This window comes from Rhinolophus sinicus, chromosome 1, assembly GCF_057876585.1.
Source record: "Rhinolophus sinicus isolate RSI-liver-muscle chromosome 1, RSI-T2T, whole genome shotgun sequence".
Lineage (NCBI taxonomy): Eukaryota > Metazoa > Chordata > Mammalia > Chiroptera > Rhinolophidae > Rhinolophus > Rhinolophus sinicus.
This window is the reverse complement of record NC_142501.1, coordinates 50,092,966-50,115,062: the sequence shown is the minus strand read 5'-3', so window position 1 is coordinate 50,115,062 and position 22,097 is coordinate 50,092,966. Positions and strand designations below refer to the sequence as shown.

The 22,097-nt window shown below is 33.2% G+C and overlaps 1 protein-coding gene across 1 annotated transcript in view; it reads right to left on the bottom strand.

Annotated features, from left to right (window-relative positions):
• Nucleotides 1-1,624: 1,624 nt before the first annotated feature.
• ARID2 (AT-rich interaction domain 2) overlaps nucleotides 1,625-22,097 on the bottom strand; it is a 149,467-nt gene continuing 128,994 nt past the window's right edge. Inside the window, exons 17-21 of the mRNA XM_074325806.2 lie at nucleotides 14,371-14,509; nucleotides 14,190-14,275; nucleotides 11,528-11,651; nucleotides 11,347-11,438; nucleotides 1,625-1,986 (exon numbers count right to left, since the gene is read on the bottom strand). Coding sequence (XP_074181907.1) covers nucleotides 1,842-1,986; nucleotides 11,347-11,438; nucleotides 11,528-11,651; nucleotides 14,190-14,275; nucleotides 14,371-14,509 — 586 coding nt within the window. The 3' untranslated portion in view covers nucleotides 1,625-1,841. The remainder of the gene's footprint in view (nucleotides 1,987-11,346; nucleotides 11,439-11,527; nucleotides 11,652-14,189; nucleotides 14,276-14,370; nucleotides 14,510-22,097) is intronic.

Sequence of the window (22,097 nt, the reverse complement as noted above, 5' to 3'; positions counted from 1 at the left end):
TTGCTACTAGTTGAATCAAAATATTTTTAATAATTTTGTATCCAAACCGAGGCCCTTTTACTCCAACAATCTGCCCCCAAATTCAGGTTGACTTATTTGGATGCACTGTGGTTCTGAAAGAATTGTCAATGAAATACCGTATCAAACAATAATCAGAGTTTGCTTTGCAATTTAACAAATGGAAAATAATTACTCTCAGTCTCCCACTTATCTCATGCAAATTTGTCATGTAAAGATCCTCTCTTATTTGTTCTCTATTTAATGTATTATAAATCAACATATAATCAAATAGGTGACTGGACCTTGCCTTCAGCTGAATTTAAGAGTCTCTATATTTTTTAAGAATGTTTTAGCATACTCAGAAATGAAGGACTCAAGAAAATGTTCAGTCTTTTATTTAAAAACTATAAACAGTCACCAAAGTAAATAAAGCCATTCTATAACATAAACTGTTAGGTCTATATTTTTTACTGCACATCCTAAGGACACAGCAGAAGTGGTGGTTGGGAGGCCTTTCCACATTTTTGGATGCTAATAGAACAGGCAATAGGCAGTTATAAATGGATACATTTCACGCTGAGGGGAAAAAAGACAATATAAGGAAGTGAGTAGTTTCTGAGCAGGAATGTGGTACAGTATTAAGAATGGAAGAATAATACAATAAAATTCCACACTATATTAAGATAGAAAAAGTAGTGAAGAAAATATCATACCTGCACATAATGCATATATAACACAGGAGAAAACCTGTATAAAATTCCATGTATTTAAACCAATTTACAAATACAAAAAATTCTGTCCAAGCTCTGAGCTTGCACATGACAAACGTTTACAGTGGATACATGTTAGGGAAAACCAAAAAATACCTTCAAATAGTTTTTCTTCTACAAAAATGACATGAGATATATTATTCCATACTCTTTCATCCAGCAAAATGAGTTCTATAAGGTGTATAATACAAAAAAAAAAAAAAAAAGAGAAAAGAAAAAAAAAAAATCACAGTTCCACAAAACTGTTTTGACTTTACAGCATCAGTACCTTTGCAGAAGTATTTACACAAATTTAAAGAACATTCATCCACTGCGTAGAATATATCACAATTACTTACAATTGACAGGAAAGTCTAGAAAACTTTAGAACCTACCAATAATGCTCCTAGGACACCACAGAATGTATTTCCAGTGGCTGCAGTGGCATGAAAGGTGTTCATTCTATTCACAAATATTTACAAGATCTATTCAGACTGGTAAATTTTTATGATAATAAATAAGTGAAAATATATTGGCTCAAGTAAGAAAACCAAGCTACTGATTTCTAAACAAAACACACAATCCATAGCTAGATATTGGTGGCCCCCTTTGAGATCGGGGGAATAGGTGTGCTGAACTTTTTTTTTAATTATTCAAACCAGCTTAAACGGTTTTGTAAATATAAAAATGTGCTCCTTTTTGGATATAGATAAAAATATTTAATGCTTCTATTTCATTTGCTCATGTAGGTTTTACAATATTCCATGTATATTCCAATGTGGATGGTACTGAATTCTGATCATACCAGTTTCCATCAGGATTTATCAGATCTGAGAGACATCCTGCAGATAAGCTGGTTGACAATCCCACAGCAGTTTTTTTTCTTTTTCTTTTTAGATTTTTTTTTAAACAGAGAACAAAGGGATTCGCTCAGAGATCAGAATACGAAGCTTCCTCTCAGCATCATGGGAGGAGATAAAATAATTCATTCTATGGTCTCTGTTCCATTAAGACTTGGTGCTTTCTTCAGTAACAACATGTGAAATGTATCTGACTTTCTTCGAGTTCCCCACTATAGAAGTGGAATTATTTTCACTGCAGCATTTCTGAGTCTTTTTCTTGTTCTTTACTCTGAACTGTAAAATTAAGTTCATAAAGGCATTTGGCAAGGGTGGAGGAAGCTTCCATATTACTAATGGCTAGCACTGATAAGTTGTTTTCATGTCTCTTTAACAACCTGGAAAAAAAAAAAAGAAGTGCGTCAGTATCCAAGGTCACAGTGCTGATTCCTTATGGATTTTATAAGTCTAAAAACTAAAATTTTTAAAGAAACAATACATAGTTTCACACCCAGTAAATGTTAACAGCACTGAAGAAAGAGGGATCTCGGAAACAATTTTAATCTGTTTAATCTGTTCAATCTACAGATGAGTAAACTGAGGCCAACTTGAGGTATCCCAAACTGAAATGACTTTCTAGCTTAAACAGTAGAGGCAGAATCAGGCAACATTTCTGACTATTTGCCTTTACTCCAGAGTACCTTTTTAAATACAGGAGACTGCCCAGCATAATTCTGTATCAATCTTCATTCACGTTCTAGAAAACCCAGATCATGTCTCTAAAATAGTCAAATTCATAGAATCAAAGAGTGGAATGGTGGTTGCCAGGGGTTGGGGGAAGGTGGAAATGAGGAATTAGTAATCAATGGGCAGAAAGTCTCAGTTGAGCAAGATGAAGACACTGTAGAGATCTGCCGGCAACACTGCCTACAGTCACCACCGATACATCATACGCTTAGAAGTTTGTTAAGAAGGTACATCGCATGTTAAGTGACCTTGCCACAATGAAATGAAATGAAATGAAATAAAAATTCAGATCATGTCAGAAAACAGCTGGAGAGAAACAAAATGGTTGCTTTTAAGAGATGACTTGAAAATAAAGATTATATTCAAGGTATGATTGAAGTTTCTTTCTCTTCATTAAGTGAAACCAGGCAACATTTAGCTTAACTGTAAAAGAAGCTTTTTTTTTTAATTTATAAACTTACAAAAAAAATTATAGTATTGATGTGGCTGGGTATATACAGAGAGAGATTGTCTACTAAAGAAAAGAGTGATGCTTAACCTTGAGGAGAAAAGTAGTAAATCAGCCAGAAATGGAAGGATGGATAAACATATAATAAAGAAAGGTTTGAAATGTTCGAGTCCACTTATACACTAATTTTTTTTCAGTAAAAACTGTAAATGTATTTTCTCTTCCTTATTATTTTCTTAATAACATTTTCTTTTCTCTAACCTTATTACAGGAATACAGTATACATAATACATATAACATACAAAACGTGTGTTAATCCAATGTTCATGTAAGATTTCTGGTCAACAGTAGGCTATTAGTAGTTAATTAATTTTGGGAATCAAAAGTCATACGCAGATTTCGACTGCCCAGGGGTCAGTGTCCTGATCCGTGTTGTTTAAGGGTCAACTGTATTAGTAAAATGTCCCTGGTAAAAGCAGGTGACTGGTATGAGTGTTCACTGTGAAATTATTCCAAGTTTGCCTTACGTATGAAATTTTCACGTTATATGTTAGAAAAAAGAAATCAACCAGCAAGAAATTACCTAAGAACCTCAGTGCCTTCATTAAAATAACCATGGGTAAAAGGAACTAAAAGAGCAAAGAAAGGAAATGAAGACTTCTAAATTTTGAATGAAAAACATTTTAAGGAAGCAGTTTATGGGAAAAGACAGAAATTCAAAGCCAAAATTTAACATGTGGGGACTATAGTCATTTTACCACAGCAAAGCAAAGCTAAAAAAAGGAGATTGATGACGACGGAGTTGGGCATCTTTTCGTGTTTTTGGTTATTTGGATATTTGCTTTTATGTATTTTTCATACGTAGATACTCCACACACTGAAAAGAATGACTAAAATTAAATACTAAAATTATAATACCAAATTTTGACCAGTATGTAGAGCAACTGAGACTCTCTCATATATTGCTGGAGGGAATGTAAATAGATAAAACTTCCTTGGAATGTTTGGCACTATGTACTAAAGTTGTAATATCCTATGAATAACCAATCCTTCATAAAAGCTCAATAGAAATATGTACATATGTGACCAAAAAACATGTATAGAATGTTTACAGCAGCATTCTTCTTATAGCCTCAAACTGGAAAACAACCCATATGCCCGTCAAAAGTAGAATGAAAAAAATAAATTTGAGTATATTAATACAACAGAATTCTATACTGCCATAAGGTGAACAAAGTCCTGCTACATGCAATAACATGAATGAATCTCACAAACAATGCTAAGAAAAAATAGCTACCACAGAGAATATATACATACTACATGGTTCCACTTATATAAAGTTCCAAATCAGGCACAATTAATCTGTGGTGTCACGGATCAGGAGAGTGGTCCTAGAGGAGGACGGGATAAAAACTGACTGGTAGGGACTCCAAGGGACTCTGTCTGTGGCACTGCTGTTCTATGTCTTTACTTGCATGGTTGGTTTTATGGGTGGTTCGCTTTGTGGTAATTCATTGGGCTTTACACTTCTGTGTTTTGTACTTTTCTTCAGACAAAATTTACTTCAAAAGTTTATTTAACAAAGTTTTAAATCAAATATGAAATTTCTGTAAAAAAAAGTCATAAAAGCATGATTTAAAAATAACTTACAAAGTGGTATCAAATTATTTCCTCTCTATAATCGATAAACATTTTGACAAAGAAAAAAGCCTTTAGTTAAAAAAACTTAATAAAATCATAATATTTTTCAAACTGATAAAGTTTTTATTTTTATGTCACATGTATAATACTAAAAATACTAAATTTAACCACCAGGATGATTTTAAGGTAACAATTTCATTTCTGACACTAATTTATATCTTTTATTTTGGGGGAGGTTTAAAAAGTTAAACAAGCACTCACTAGACAAAAAATGAAATATTCCTGCTTTGTTGTATAAAGTGATATTTTTTTAATTTTATATTTCAAAAGTTCCTTTTTGATCTTTAACAAAGCATAAACAATGTGTCACTTTAATGCACTTGGTGAAAATAAGAAATAATTTGTAAGTAGCATTAGTGAAAACAATTTAAGACACAAATCAGTTTCTAGGAAAACAGCAGCTTGAACACAAGTTTATCTCCTTTCCCTCCCAAAATAAGTAAAATAAATTTATTTTCTAGAGAAACTAAACCAGGAAGGCTTAGGACTTACAGAGACGTAGACACAGTGAAGGTTAGGGGTGAGGGATCAATTGGTCAGAAAATGGGACTGGGTAAAAGGGAACATACTTGAACGCAATAGCCTCCTGGGACCCCTCCTCCACTCTATTTCCAGAACGCAGGACCTCACATTGACTTTCCTCCAAACTGCCCACCTCCAAAGGCAAGAAAATCAGAGATTCATTTCTGGAGAAACAATCTCTCCACCGAAACTGACAAGGGGAAGGGGCTTCTAATAAACAGATTGGCTCATCGGGGGTCACCCTAAAATAGCAATCAGCAGTGACAAGTAGAAATCACCCGCCTGGAGGTTCCAACTTGTAGATATTTTATAATGAAGCCAAAAATCCTCAGACATTTGAAGAATTTTGAGGAAATGGGAGCTATACCAGGAGCAGAAGAAACTTCAAAAATACTAGCAATTAATACCCTCAGAGAGAGATGAGAAGGCACTATATTCAACATATTAACAGGATGTTATAAAATAGTAACAACTGGCAAGTCAGAAAAAACTCTTAGAAATTAAAGCAGGATAGCTGAAGTAAAAATTCAATAGATTTGATGATAAAGTTAAAGGAATTCCCAGAAAATAGATTAAACAGAAAAAAATGAAAGCTAAGAGAGAAAAGGAAATTAGAAGATCAATTGACAAGGGTCTAGCATCCAAAAAATGGGAAATAGAAACATTAAAAAATGGGAAATAGAAACAATGAATTGCAGGGAATTATAAAAAGAAACATTGAAGAAAATTTCCCATTACCAAAGGACATGAATCTCTTGATTGAAAGGATCCACTGAAATGAAATGCCCCCTTCAGTGACAAGAAAACACTGACATCTAGACACACCATCATGAAATTTCAGAAGAGCAGACATTTAAAAAAAAAAAAAAAAAAAGATCCTAAGAGCTTCCAGAGCAGGGAAAAATAGATCACATACAAAGAAATGGGAACCAGAACGTCACTGGACTCAACTGCAAAGCTGCATGCTAGAGACATAGGAGCACTGCCCTCAGATTTTTAAGGAAAATGATTTTCCAATCTAGAATTCCATATCTAGCCAAACTACCAAGAGTAAGGGTAGACTAAAAACATTTTCAGACATGCAATATCTTAAAATTATTGAAGGATGTGCTTTAGCATGATGAGGGAATAAATCAAGTAAAGGAAGTGGAATTCAAGGAAAATGGATTCAACATAGAAGGAATTCCCAATAATAGCTGTGTACTAGACTGGCAAAGCAAGCTGTCTAGACTATAAAAGGAATAAGATGTAAAACTGACAGGGGTTTAACAACTGTGTTTGAGTACTGGATAGCTTATATATAGGCTTCAGAGATATTGATCGAAATACATGGAAATATCAGCATTAGGCCCACAGAAAGCTAAACAAAAAGCAAGGCAACCATTAACCCCAGAAAAACACAGAGAAAGAAAAATGTAATAAGAGTAGTACTTGCTTGGCTTAGCATCAAACAACCTGACAACAATCTTACTTAAGATTTAATAAAAAACTGATGTAACAATATTATGAGAAAAGGAAAAATAGGAGCCACAGAGATTTTAGGAGTATTCAGTTCTTCAGAAAGAGAGCCAACTGGTAATGTGTAAAATTGGTAAATAGTAACATTAAGCATATTATTTTTAAATATAGAGGCAAATACCAGAAAAATTACCTCAAATTGTTGAAAGCTTTCCCTGGGAGGTGGGTAGGAGTACGGGACCACTTATGCTTTATTATATACTTTTTAGTACCATTTAATTTAAAAAAATTAATTTTTACAAAAGCTTTATTGAGATCTAAGTCATATACTAAAAAATTCACCCATTCAAAGTGTACAATTCAGTGGTTTTGATATAGTCACAGAATTGTGCAACCATCATCATAACCAATTTTTGATCAAATACCCATTAGCAGTCACTTCCCATTATTCCCCAAATCTGTCCTTTGTCATTGTTGTTTTTAATTTTAAATTGTGGTAAAATACATATAATACAAAATTTACTATTTTAACCATTTTTAAGCGTACAGTTCAGTGGCATTAAGTACATTCACATTGCTGTACCACCATCACCACTTTCGATCTCCAGAAGTTTTTCATCACCTCATAACCAAACTCTGTCCCACTGAACAGTAACTCCCTATTTCCTCCCTCCCCCCAAGCCCCTGGTAACCATTGCTCTATTTTCTATCTCTATGTATTTCATTCTTCCAATGAAATATATGTGGAACCAGATAGTATTTGTCCTTCTGTGTCTGCCTGATTTCATTTTGCATAATGCCTACAAGGTTCATCTATGTTGTAGCATATATCAGAATTTCGTTCTTTTTTAAGGCTAACGTTCCATTATATATTCCACATTTTAGCTTTCCATTCGTCTGTTGATGGAGGCTTGGGTTGCTTCCACCTTCCACTTTTTGGCTATGCTGCTATAGCTTTATGACTCCTTGCTTTTAGTTCTTTTGTGTATATACTACCCCTAAGTGCAATTGCTGGATCAAATGGTAATCCTAGGTTTAATTTTTAGAGGACCGCCATACCATTTTATAGTTCCATCAGCAATGTGCAAGGGTCCCAAGTTTTCCACATCCATGAGAACATGTGCACGTGTGTGTCTCTGTGTGTGTGTGTGTGTGTGTCTGAGAGAGAGAGAGAGAGTAACAGCCATACTGATGGGGATGAGGTGGTATCTCATTGTGGCTTTGATTTGTATTTTCCTAATGATTAATAATGTTGAACATCTTTTCATGGACTTATTGGCCAGTTTATCTTTTTTGGAGAAATGTCTGTTCAAGTCCTTTGCCCATTTTTTATTTGGTTTGTTTGTATTTTGTTGTTAAGTTTTAGTTCTTTATTCTCAGTATTAACCCCTGTATCAGATATGTGATTTGCTATTATGTTCTTCCATTCATCTGTTTTTAGTGTCCTTTTTCACCACAAGTTTCTAAATCTGATGTTCCATTTGTTTATTTTTTCAATTCAATTTATTTTTCTTTCATTGCCTGTGTGTTCAGTGCCATATCCAAGAAATCAATGCCAAATCCAATGTCATTAAGTTTTATAGTTTCAACTCTTACTTTCAGGTCTTTGATTCATTTTGACTTAATTTTTGTATATGGTGTTTGGTAAGGGTCTTACTTCATTCTTTTGCATGAGAATATCCAGTTTTCCCAACTCCGTTAGTTGAAAAGACTGTCTTTTCCTTATTGAATGGAGAACTGGCATCCTTACTGAAAATCATTTTACCATATATGTGAGGACCTATGCCTGGCTCTCTATTCCGTTCTGTTGGCAATGTTTTCTTTTTTTGCCAGTACCACACAGTTTTGATTACTGTAGCTTTGTAGTAAAATTTGAAATCAGGATGTGTTGAATCCTCCAGCTTTGTTCTTTTTCAAAATAGTTTTGGTAATTCAGAGTCCCTTGAGATTTCATATAAATTTTAGAATGGATTTTTCTATTTCTGAAAAGAATGTCATTGAGATTTTGATTGCGGTTGCATTGAATCTGTAGACTGCTTTGAGTAGTACTAACATCTTAACTATATTATGTCTTTCAAACCATGAACAAAGGATGTCTTTCCATTTATGTATGTCTTCTTTTGTTTCTTTCAGCACTGATTTATAGTTTTTAGTGTACAAGTGTTTCACATCCTTGGTTAATATGATTCCTAAATACTTTATTCTTTTGATTTACTGTAAAGTGAATTGTTTTCTTAATTTCTTTTATTGACAGTTCATTATTAGTGTATAGAAAAGTATCATTTGATTTTTAAATAAGACCCATGTATTACACTGATAAAAGATAGATACATCAAAAAAAAAGAAAAAACAAAAAACAAAAGACATATATTCTCCAGAACTCAAGCTTAATCAGAAGGGAGATAAACTGTATTTAAACATCTTATGCTATCCAATCAAATTCTGAATTTCAAATTTAAAAAAAAAGCTGATATTTCATATTGTTCAGTATATTGTACTGTAAGAATAAAGGTAAATTTCCATGTATCTTCCTATTGACCTGACTTTTCTTATTGCAAATAGAATTTGCTTTAGTCTAAAAAAAAAAAAAAAAAATCACACCATATAACTTATTCCCCTAGAGATGAGACGTATGAACAGAGAATTATCTTTTGCAGCTATCTGATTTCCTACACTCTCTTCTTCACATATGTGAGTTTTGCCAGACTATGTCGGTATTTTCACTCAAGCAAAACTTCTTATCACTGGAAATAATTTAATGGATTGCTTTAATTCTTTTGCTTCTGCTATTCCAAGATCATAGGAACTGAAGATGCCAGAAGATATTTGGGATGTTCAGAGTTAAGTAAGGTAACAAAAATAGTAAAATGAAAACTTTTGGCTCAAAAGTTATATTAGACCCAGCCAAAGCGGCTTTACTGTAAGCCTAAGAATATGCAATTAAAATGTGAGGGAAAAGCCCTAAGCAAAAGTTATTAAAATTACATTTAGAATTCCAATTGCCTACACAAATTCCAGACAGAACTCTACGAAAAAAATGAATTTGTGAGACTTCTTTCTTTCCATCTATCAATCAAATACTTATTGAATCACTATTACATTCCCAACATTACATGTTAGGCACTAAGGAATAAAAACAAACAAAAAATTCAATCCCTGCTTTCAAAGATCTCACCATCTAAGGTGGTATTGGAATGTGTGGGGAGGTAGAGAGTACCTGTTGCACTCTAGGTCAGGGGTAGGGTAGTAAGGAAGATGTCAGGAAAGGAAGAGGTCACCCTGAGTTGAAACCTAAACGATGAACAGGAAGTAGTGATTATTTATAATGTATTGGGCATTGTGTTGGGCTAGGTGTTCAGGCTACAAAGATTAACCAGAGAAAGTCAGGACACAGGTCAATAGGGGGAAAAAGCCACATTAAAACTATTTACAAAATATTAAGATTAAATGTTACAAGGCAGACATGTTATTAAAATAAAGAAGAATAAACTTGGTGGGGAAGGGGAACACAGCAGAGGAAAGGTGGCATGCAGAAGCTAATGTCAGCTTAATCATGAAGAGTTTGCAGATATTCACTAGGCCGGCAACACAGGAAGAAGGACATTATAGGCAAGGAGAATAGTGCGAGCATTGGAACAAAGGTACAAACGTTTGACATGAACGAATCTAGCATGATAAGGAGTCTGCATGTTGTTTGGATTGGCTGAAATTGAAACGTAGGTTGTGAAGCAAAAAGAGAGGTGGGGAGGATAATACAGTGAGAAGGTGGGAAGAAATCAAGTAACAAATGACACAGAGAGATGCTGGTATGGTTACTAAACCTGCATATTTCTTTTTTTTTCTGGAAAACCTTTGCTTTTTAAAAATTTGCGTGTTAAGAATTTTTCTTATTCATCTGAGAATACTTGATACAGTAAATATGGTAACTTTTGTCATTACAAATACTTTTTCTTAACTTTAGTTTTAATCATCTTTAATTTATAGCAGTTTTCAAATCTGATATAGTCAAATTCATTGCTTTTTTATCCTTTGCATAATAATTGATACTACTATTTTATGTTTGGAAAATCCACTTGGAAGGTTATTGGAAGAAAATATAATAAAAGACCTACTGCAAGGGAAAATGGCAGGAAGGAGAACTAAGGTAGATTCAAGATATATTTAGGGGATGGGATTAATAATAGTATGTAAGAGGAGAAAGACTCAGCGAGAAAGTCATTATCTGGACAGCAAGACGCCTCAGAGGACAACTTTTCAACAAAGGAGACTGAGATGTAGGAGGAATACTAGAGAATCAGTTCCAGCTTCAAGGAAGACAAGATCAAAAGGCATCAGCAGAACATTCCACGTCTGCTCTCTCTTAAGGATTACAGTTATTATTTCTAGTTTCTATAGATTCATAAAATCCTGACTTCACTGTAGGTTAAGTCCATTAGAAAGTAACTTTTAAAACTTCAGTGTATTATAGTGAATCTAATTAATATCCATGACTTTGATAGCTTCATTAGCATGCCAATTATCAAACTGAATTTGACTCTCATTCCACACAATTCAAATGCCCATTTCCCCCACCCCCAAGAAATTCCCAAGTCTTCTCTTTTTCTCTAATTCTAAATATACTTTTTCTCTAAATTCTATGGCAAGCAAGAAAATTAACCAAATAAAACATGTTAAAGGAACACCTTTTAGTTATTTCAACTTGTGTCTACTTTGGTTTTTAAGAGAGCATGATGGACTTCCTGACCTTGGGATGAGCTTTTGGACATATTCACAAAATTTATGAAAACACAGTGAATAAAATACAGATATCTAATCTTATTACCTGGTATGTAAAAGTAAAATAATCTAAATTCGCTTTGGCTATAGAAAACAGGTTACTCACCTACGACCGCATTCTGAATATTTACCAATATTTTTTAATATTAAGGCAGCTGTTAGTCGGATGTGTTTAGTTATTGGTCCCTCTTTTTCATCCTTAAAAAGAAAGGAAAAAGGAAAAGAATAAAGATCTAAATCATACAGTGTTCACACCTTTACAGATAAGGCTTTCAAGGCTTGCTTACTGTAAAATCTCGAAAGACAAGGTTTCTTGATCCTCTCCTAAGAGCCATAAGGGCAGCACTGGGATGGTTCACAATGGCCTTCTGTGCTCTAGGAGTTGAGCTTGTGCCCCCTACAGCTGGCTGCCTAAATTGATCAGAGAAAGAAACAGACAGTTAACATGACGCTGCAGACAGACAGACAATGCCCAACCTGTCAACCCCATGGTGGTTACTTTGAAACTTTAGATACAGGATGAATAAAAACTCCCATTGTCCAGCATTAATGTTTATTCTTTGTGTCAGTCTAGGCAAAGGGTTTCTTAGTATCAAGGTGGTTTCAAGTCTTTTATTTTCCAATCTACTCATTTTAAAGCAAACAACAGATGTTCCAGTATAGTCCATCTTTAAAGTTACTGTGCTGGTAAACATGCAATCAAAATAAATACGACATTAAGTCAGATGGAAAAGGACAAGACTGCACTCATTATGTAGGATGTAAAACAGAAAGCAACAAAGAACAAACAAAACAAACACAAACTCGTCCATATGAACAGTATGGTGGTTACTAGAGTTGAGAAGAGGGGTGGGGGGAGTACAAAGAGAGTAAAGCGGGTTAAATATATGGTAACGGAAGGAGACTAGACATTGGGTGGTTTGGGTGGTGAGCACACAATGCAATATACACATAGTGTATTATAAAACTGTACACCTGAAACTTATAAAATATTATTAACCAATGTTACCCTAATAAGTTTAATTAAAAAATGAAACATAGCATATCATAGTTGTGGAGTTCACATTTTTTAATGTAATGTGAAGATGTTAATAAAGAAGAAAACAGTCTACAATTTGAGCTGCAGATTATTTTTACTGAACAGTACCTAAGAGTAAAATAGTATTACCTAGGAAAGTATTGGTACAGGCATAGGTCATCCAGGAAAAGATAACCTACTACAATAATATGAAATTATGCTAAACACTACATTTCAAACTATTGCTTTGTTACATAATCTTATTTTCATCATCATTTAATAATTTTAATCCATCCGTTCAGTATAGTTCTACTGTCGTTTATGAAAGACATAGAATGGAGGGACCGCAGAGATGGATTTTATATAAAATCAGATTCAAACTACTCCAGATTTCCTTGGCCAAGCAGAAAAAGTGCATCAATAGCTGTTGTATCCGGGTGAGGCAGTGGAGGAGAGAACTGACTTGCATGTGAGGAAACCGTGTCCATTTCCGACACTATTTATAGTGCGTGACTTAGAATATTTCAGTTTGCCTCACTAGACTTCAGGTTTCACATCTGTAAAGTCGGGATATTTCTGGTACTTTTTTAGAAAACTAATTCAGAATATTAAATAAGTTAACATAAAAGCAATCTTTACGTTGTACACCAGTTTGTATGTATATCTATGTCTATAGAAAAAGGTATCTATGTATACATATAAACTTACTAGATGTGATGTATAAGTGACAGATTTTTGATTGATAGTAACTGATATACCAACAATCACTTTCTCCAAACTTGAGCAAAACCAAACATATTCCAACATATTCTTTTAATCTATATAATATATACAAATTAAATACAGTGAAAATTATAGAAAAAGGTACCTGGCAGAAAAATGTCTTTCTATTGTCTTTAAGATAAAATTCAAACTCATGATTATGGCTTAGAAGACCCTCAGCTATTTACTCCTTGTTCTTTGGGTCTCAGTTTAGATGCACTTTCTGTCAGAAAGCCATCTTGGTCTCCTAGATTGACTTAGGTGAACTCTCGTAGCATTTTGTGCATATCTTCACTTTTGTATTGTATAGTAAGAATTACTTAAGAATGGCAAAATATATCTTGTTCACATATACCCTATATTTTATCTTAGTGTCTAGCACATAATAGATGTTCTTTAATAGAAATTGAATGAATAAATTATGTAAGGAGCTTCTGTGTTCCCGTATTTCTAGTTCTCTGTATTTCTAGCTTTGTGAAGTTGCAGACTATATCTTGTTCTCAGAATTCCCTAATAAATAGTGACAAACTAATTTTAACATTTTGGGAGTTAAAAATATTATTTAGATTACAGAATCTACAACTAAGGGCTTTAGTTAGAAACAGGACAGGAGATATTATTTAAATCTAACAAGAACCTTACAGGAATATACAACCAACTCAGAATTTGATTGTATGCATTACAAGTCTGTGTTCATGAAATAAAAGATAAATGAAGAGCCATAGAGTAAATGTGAAATGTGTACTCTTATATAGGACCTTTACTTGCCACCTTGGTTTCCACTCAAAGGGATAGCTGTAAGAAGAAATCTCTTTGCCATTATCAAATACATGTTCAATTATTCTCTGAAAGGACAAAGAGCCATATACATAGTTCCAGTTTACGAAGCATCTGTCATTACTTCCAATGACTTGTCTAGAAAGTAGAATCAGAATGTCAGAGCTATATGGTACTTCCAGACCATGTGGTCCAATCAAATATGAAAAGCAACGCCTAGAGAATTTTTAGCAATTTAAACAGGGTCACATAGCTGGTTAATGGGAGAGCTGGACTAGAACCCAGGTTTCCCCTCTTCCAATATGCTCACTTGTCTTTCATTTGTACTGTTTTGCCTAGTTTCCTGTTTTACTTTTTGTACATACAACAGGAGGTAAACTCATGTTCCTTACTTGGTAGAAGGTTTTTGACTTCCTGCTTGTCCTGGTTCATCTTGTTTTAATCCTGCAAGCAGGGCATCCTTTGAACAGTGCTTATCCTTTTTGAGAAAGAGGAAGGAAAAGAATATGCATCAAGAACTTTAATGCAACCAGATGAGTTACTGACCAAAGAAAGAGTATTAAGAAAGTGTACCTGTAAGTGGGTAATAAAAGAAAACCTCTGTCGCTGAAAAGGCTCACAACCTTCCCAAAGACACTGCCCTGGATATACATCTTTTCCTCCATGTTCAGTTGCTGCGTGGTAGAAAACCTGTGAGGGTGTCTGAAACCACCTACAAAAAAATAATAGTAGAAACTTTCTGACACTTGGATACATTCTTTAAAATAGAAATCTTGCTCTGCTAATACAAATGCTCCAGCTCAACATACAGAAATATTAAGCAAAATAGTGCAAGCAAATCTCAAGTTCATTTCATTTCAAAGAATATTTTGAAACAAATTTCTCTGCATATATTTCCAAGTTAAATCATTCAACTGTACTGAACACTTTTGGTAATTTGTGTTAAGTTTAATATACTTCATTCTCAATTACCTACATTCAATGAAGGTCAGCTAAGAATCTCTTGAAAGTGAATGAAGTATCATTTTAAAACACAATAGCACATTATTTTATAACTACCATACCCTATTGTACTTTTAGAAGCTGTTCAAGCATTTACTAGGTTTCATATTACATATAATAAACTCCAGCATATTCAATCTAACAATCTAAATGCTAAACATTTTGGGAAGTCTGGCTTTTTCGTTGAATTCACATTTCATACTCTATGTTGAAGAAGTCCACATGTCTCTCATTTCTCCAATATCATACCCTACTCACTATATACCCTGGGGCTTAATAATACAAATGTCTGAGTAGGTAAGTGGCCAAGTACACAAACCTGAAGAAAGCCAGATACTATTCTCTCTTATTAATTACAATACATAGCAATGAGAAAGAATACTGGAATCCAGATAGCAAAGAATACATTCAAAGGTTTTACTTACTAGCTAGTAACTCAAATATTTGTATAATCAATATCTTTAAAGTTTACGGCAGAGCTCTTTTAGGATTTGTTTTTTATGAATGTCATATAAACTTGTCTATCTGTATTTGAACCAATTTTTGATGTGCAGTATATATACAATATTTCAAATTCATATTCCTTAAGGAAATGATGGACATATTAAAATGAATTTTAATAAGAGTAATCGCATACTGAATTATAAAACACAATGTAAAAAATCATTATAGATTACTAAATATTTCATACCACTCATATTCATCTATATAAATACCTACTAAAAGTTTATTGTGAAACTATCATAGAGTTGAAGAATTAATAGTTTAAATGTCCACAGTACCCAAAGCAATGTACAAATTCAATGCAATCCCTGTCAAAATTCCAATGGCATTTTTTCACAGAAATAGAACAAATAATCCTAACATTTGTATAGAACCACAAGAGACCCCAACTAGCCAAAGCAATCTTGAGAAAGAAGAACAAAGCTGGAGGCATCATGATCCCTGATTTCAAACTATATCACGAAGTTATAGTAATCAAGTAGCATGGCATTGGCATAAAAACAGACACATAGATCAATGGGACAGAATGGAATGCCCAGAAATAAACCTATGCATATATGATCAATTAATTTATGACAAATGAGTCATGAACATACAATGGGGAAAGGATAGTCTCTTCAATAAATGGTCCTGGAAAAACTGGATAGCCATATGCAAAAGAATGAAACTGGACCATTATCTTACACTGCACACAAAAACTAACTCAAAATGGATTAAAGACTTCAATGTAAGATCTAAAACCATAAAACTCCTATAAGAAAACACAGATGATAAGTTCCTTGACATTGGTCTTGAGAATGATTCTTTGGATTTGACACCACAAGCAAAGGCAACAAAAGCAAAAATAAACAAGTGGGATGACATCAAACTAAAAAGCTTCTGCATAGCAAAGGACACCATCAACAAAACGAAAAGGCCATCTACTGAAAGGAAGAAAATATTTGCAAAGAGAAGCTGTAAAGTGCTTTCTTTGAGTAAAAAAGGTGAAAGTTCTCAACTTACTAAGGAAAGAAAAAAAATTGTATGCTGAGGTTGCTAAAATTTACAGTAAGAAGGAATCTTCTATCCATGAAATTGCAAAGAAGGGAAAAAATTCCTGCTAGTTTTGCTATTGTACCTAAAACTGCAAAAGTTACAGCCACCGTGTATGTTAAGTGCGTAGTTAGTATGGAAAAGGCATTAAATTTGCGGGTGGAAGACATGAACAGAAAATGTGTTGCAATTGATGGCAAGGTGTTGTGCCAGAAAGCATTGAACAAGACTTCAGCAACGAATCCCTTGAAACAAGCCCTTGTATCACGTAAGGGATGGTTAAGCAGATTCAGAAATATGTTTGGCATTTTATTATCTCACATCATCACAAGAAGAAGGGTGAGTACAGTACAATGTATTCTCAGAGAGGGAGAGACCACATTCACATAACTTTTATTATAGTACATATTATAATTATTGTATTTTATTTTTAGTTATTGTTAATCTCTTATTGTGCCCAATTTGTAAATTAAACTTTATCCTAGGTATGTATGTGTAGGAAAAAAATATACTATATAACAGGGTTTGGTACTATCCATAGTTTCAGGCATCCACTGTGGGATCTTGGAAGGTATCCTATGTGGATAAGGGGAGGTCTACTGTACTCACAATGCTGTTTCATTAATATGAAATAAATATGAATGGAGCTCTGTTATACAGACTAATAACTGTCACAAGGAGGCATTTCTTATTATGTTTCTAAGATTTTACCTAAATACTATTAAATTATTAATTGAAAAGGTAAAGCTGTTTATATACACACAGACATACACATAAACCAAAACTGAAATGTACTACTACTAGTAATGACTAGTAGTATACTAGTCAAATGATAGTTAAAATGACAGTTATTCAAAATGATAGTTATTTCTAAACTACTTTGCAATATATTAAATGAATCAAGTTTATTTACAATACACAAAATTAATTAATTTAACAGCCACAAGAAAAAAGGATAAAGTTGGTGTTTCTTTAAATCAATTTTAATTACTAAATATATACAACTGTGTGTGTATGGTTTTAAGACAACAGGGATTTTTAAGAACTCATCACTACCTCCCAACACAGAGTCTACTATTTCCCTCTTGTCTACTGCCCTTCCCCTCAACCTAAGTCTATTTTCTCTCTATTTATCTAACCATTTACATCATACAAACCATTCATAGAGTGCAAGGTGAAGTTCTAATATAATAAATGAAGTTAGTTGCAAAAATCATATGAAGGTGGAAAGAAGTTAAGGTTTCCAAATCCATTAAACGGAATATCTGGATTTAAAATGTTTAAGTGCAATTTCAATGTAAAACAGATACTGACTTTTCACAATTTTATGGATTCCTCTGGGATGGAGCAGGGAAAGAATAAGAGACACAATGGGACGCCACTACTGCTTATCAGTATGTCTAGAACAATTTTCCTTTCCATCAATAATCAACCCTCACAAATAACATGTTCATTTCTGGAAAAGCTCAAGAGTGTCCAAATGAAAATAAAAATTCCCTGTGATTCAATTATCCAGGTTGCTTATATTTTGGTGTATTTTCTTTAATCTCTCTCTCTCTCTCTCTCTCTCTGTTACTGATATGCTTTTATATGCTGCTGCCGCTGTACAAGCCATATGTTTCCTTTGTACAAATGAAAAGAATGGCCTTCCTTATGATACTTTACTGCTATCTCCTGAGAAACTGTTACAAATACACAATTTCTGACTTGTACAATGTGAATAGTGCCCCTTCCCCTTGATGAGGATAACCACAGGTGGAAGCACTGGTTAAATAACATTTCTCTGAAACTCCTTTTACTTACTGTTAATCTAGCTTTCGGGATGGTTATGAGGCTTAAATTTGATGATACACGTAAACTTATTTGGCAAAGAGTAGGCCAACAATAAGTGAGAGCTATTATCATCATCAGTAGTAGCAGCAGTAGTAGGAGCAAGAGTAAGTAGCAGCAGTCGGCATCGTGGCAGCCGTCGTAGCCTCTCTTCACCTTGCCCATCTTACTGATCAGCTGACCTGAGACCTTTCCCACAACTATTCCAAATGCTCCCTACTGTCAAGTGACCCTCACCATCACTCACAACTAATTTTATTAATTTCTGCTTCTGAATACATTCCCCATAGAAACTGCTTCAAACTTTTTCACCTTTTATTAAACACGAACTTCAACCTTATTATTTTAGAGCTTGTCTTCCCCTGTATTAGTGTGAGTTTGCGAATTTGAGGGCAATGTCTTACACTTTTATGGCTCTGTGGGAAGAGAAGGCTTATTACCGCAAGACCTTAACTTGACTAGAGATTCCTTAACTTCCTTTTTTTCTGCATTAAATATTCTGTGATTACTCATCTTTTCCTTTCCTTTTCTTGGATCCTAGTCAGAAGTAGCCACTATTTCACTTATATGCTGAATTCTATTGTGTTCCGTTATAAACAATCCCCTCTTTTGAATCCTATACTTAAGTGTGATTATATATATGCTACTCTGATTAAAATCAACAGAAACAATACTTTTTCTTTGATCCTGTTACTTTTTCAAGAGAGGAACTAGATTTAAAATATCTGGCAAAACAATGCAAAATTTAATAAATATTTAATACATTAATACAGTAACTATATCTGGCACTTTTTTTTTCTCAGTCATTGGCCATCTTTCAAAGATATATATTATTTTCAATTACATTTACATTATCTGTATAATTTATAATGGCTAGTCCCCTGCTCGTTACTTAAATAACTGCTGCTGAAGCTCAGGATTAGCTTTTACTTGTTCATTTAAATCCCCTTTAGCCAAATTCTTTTTTCTTTCATTCTAGTGAAAACCTATTTGTTTCAACAGAACAAATTATTCACATAAGGCTACAAAGTGCAAGTTTCCTGATTCCAGCTACCTGAAGCAGATGCTTAAGGTTAAAATACTTTCTACCTGAAATAAAATACAGCTAACAACTATTACTTTATTGGTGTAATTTATATTATGATTAATATTATCACATTTACTGCTATTAAATAATTTCTTAGGCATCCTAAACACATAAGTGAAGTAAATAAAGTACATTTTTCCTACTACCTTAAGACTTTATTATTTAAAAGCCTACAATCTGTGTAGGTTATATTAATAATACATAATATTTAATATATTTAGTAATTCACCATATTTAAAAGAACAATTTAAAAATAAACGTGTGTCTATACAGCTAAAATTGTTTCGTTTTTAAAACATAAATAAAAGGGCTGATAACAGTTAGTTCAGATAGTTTTATTTAGAGTTTTCCTAGTTGCTTAAGTTCATGGCAGGCTATTTTTCTTTGCTGACCAAAATGTATTCCATACCACTCTATAGCCCTCCTGCTGCAGCTGCTGCTGCAAAAAAAATTAATTTGACTTAAAATACATGAAATTTTATATATATATATATACACACACACACATACACACATATGTGTACATATATGTATATACATATAACATTTTGCAGAAAAATTTTAGTTTAAAAGTTGTGCATTTAAATGTTAATAAATGCAGATAAATGATACTACTATACATCGAAAATCTACACTGGAAACATATTCTAGTTAAAAAAGCAATATTATTAGTTGTAGAACAATTACTTTTTCCCTCAAACCTTAACATCTAATTGTTTTACACAGATAATATTCTGTGACAAAAGAAACATCAGGGTAGGCATTATTTCATTTTCAAATAAGATTCAGTAAAAGCTGCTGTAATTTTTTGGGAAAAAACCCAAACCAACAATCTTCCTGGGAGACTAACTTAATTTTGTCATATTCAGTTGTAAGGGTTCAAAACGAAAAAAAGGCGATTAACTTCACCATTAAAAAAACTTAACTTATTGCCTTAATACAGGACTGAAAATTACTAGTGCGAACTGGATAGCCGAAAATCAGTACTGGTGTTCTTGGAAACTAAATGTTGCTATTGCTACAAGAATGAATATTCCACCCTCAGCTTCTTTGCCAGTCAGTTCAGATTTCAAAGCCACAGGGAGGATCAACTGATTGATTGGCATATCTGGGAGAAAGCAATGTGGGGGAGGAAGCAAGTATTCAGCCGTTTTTGTTTCCTTCCTCCTAGTAAGACTCAAATTATGGGAAATACCTCAAACATAGGAAGAGGTTTCCAAAGGAGAACAGCCAAAACCAACTGTCTTGGCTCCACCTCCTTTCCTTCTAATAATTGATAATAGTAATAACAATATTAGTTATATTAATAATGATAAAGGAAAGGATTTCTGTATTTGCTCTTTGATCCACCAGCTCCCACTAACCTCTGTGAAGCAGTCACATATTTTACACAGCAAAAAAGAAAATGTATTCTCAAGGACTTTGTTTAAATATATCTTTAAAGTATGTACCCTCCATTGAAATATAGTATGGGAGTGGATTTCTACAATTTAGCCTTTACAAGAATGTTATACTTAATAAACTAAATATAAGCTTGGAGATAAAATAAAAATTGAGTGGTGATATGTGTATTTGTGTGTTTTTAATGAGAATTTGAGACTTTGGATATTCTCTTGGACTCCTTGAAAGATATGGCAGTGTACCACCTCACACTGTTCTTGACAAAACAAATCTTAAAGTATATTATGTTTAAGAAATTAGCATTGGTACATAATTCTCCTTATTCTATGCAGTTTCCAAAGAATAAATAAAGTTTATTAGTGAACTACAAGCTAGTTTCTCATCCTAGAAAATTCTTTTCCCAAATATTTTAACACTGAAAAGGACTTAAACACAATTTGGTAAATTTGTCTCATGGTACTTAACTTTTTGGTTTTGGGTACCATCTTTAAGTATTCTTTGGCATCCAGTGTTTGGAAGAATGAAGATTAAAAAAAAGAAATTCTGCCATCAACTATGGAAGAAACTTTGGGTTTTCCTAATATATTTTTATTCATGGCAGATCAGTAGGTAAGCCCCAAGGAACACATACTTCTCAAACTAATGCTACGCAAAATACTATTATATGAAATTAATTTCACATTTATAAAGGCTAATTACTAGTTCAAATTCTAAGTATGATAATATTAGCAAAATACCTAGTGATTCTAGAGCTTTTACTTAAAATCTTTTATAAAATGTAAAATAAAAACAGCCAAGATGATGGACTGTTATCTTGACAGTTGAAACATAAGATGCCAACAAGGTAGGTCAGCAAAGAACTTTTGACTACAGAATCAAGTTGGTTAATCTTTATTCATTTAACTCACTCAATAAATATTAATTAAAAGCCTTTTATGTGTCAGACAGTGTGCTAATGTGATAAAACTTTCAGAGGGCAAAGCATCAATCCTCTGAAGGTACTGGTTTTATGATGACAGAAGTCAGACAAGATGCTATCATATAAATTTCAATTTTATTCTCCCACTGCCATGTAATCCAAGCTGTTGATCACTTTAACCATTGATTAATTTCAACATAAACTGGCAACTTAACTAGTTTAAGCAGTCATTGATGAAGGCCCAGTATCATGAATTACAAATTTCCACTCTGGATATCTTATCAAATATTTACAAATCATCAGAATGGCAGTTTTATATATCAGACTCAACTAGTCTTAAATACTTCTTTACATTAAAATAAAATGTATAAAAGTGCCATATGTTTCTGTTAAACATTTCATTTTTTTCTCATTTAACTCTTTAAATTGACTACATTATTTCTGAAATTTCAATTACCAGAAGAAATTAAAAGATTTACTATGAATTTTTGATGATAATTCTAGAAGTAGAAATATCTTTATTGA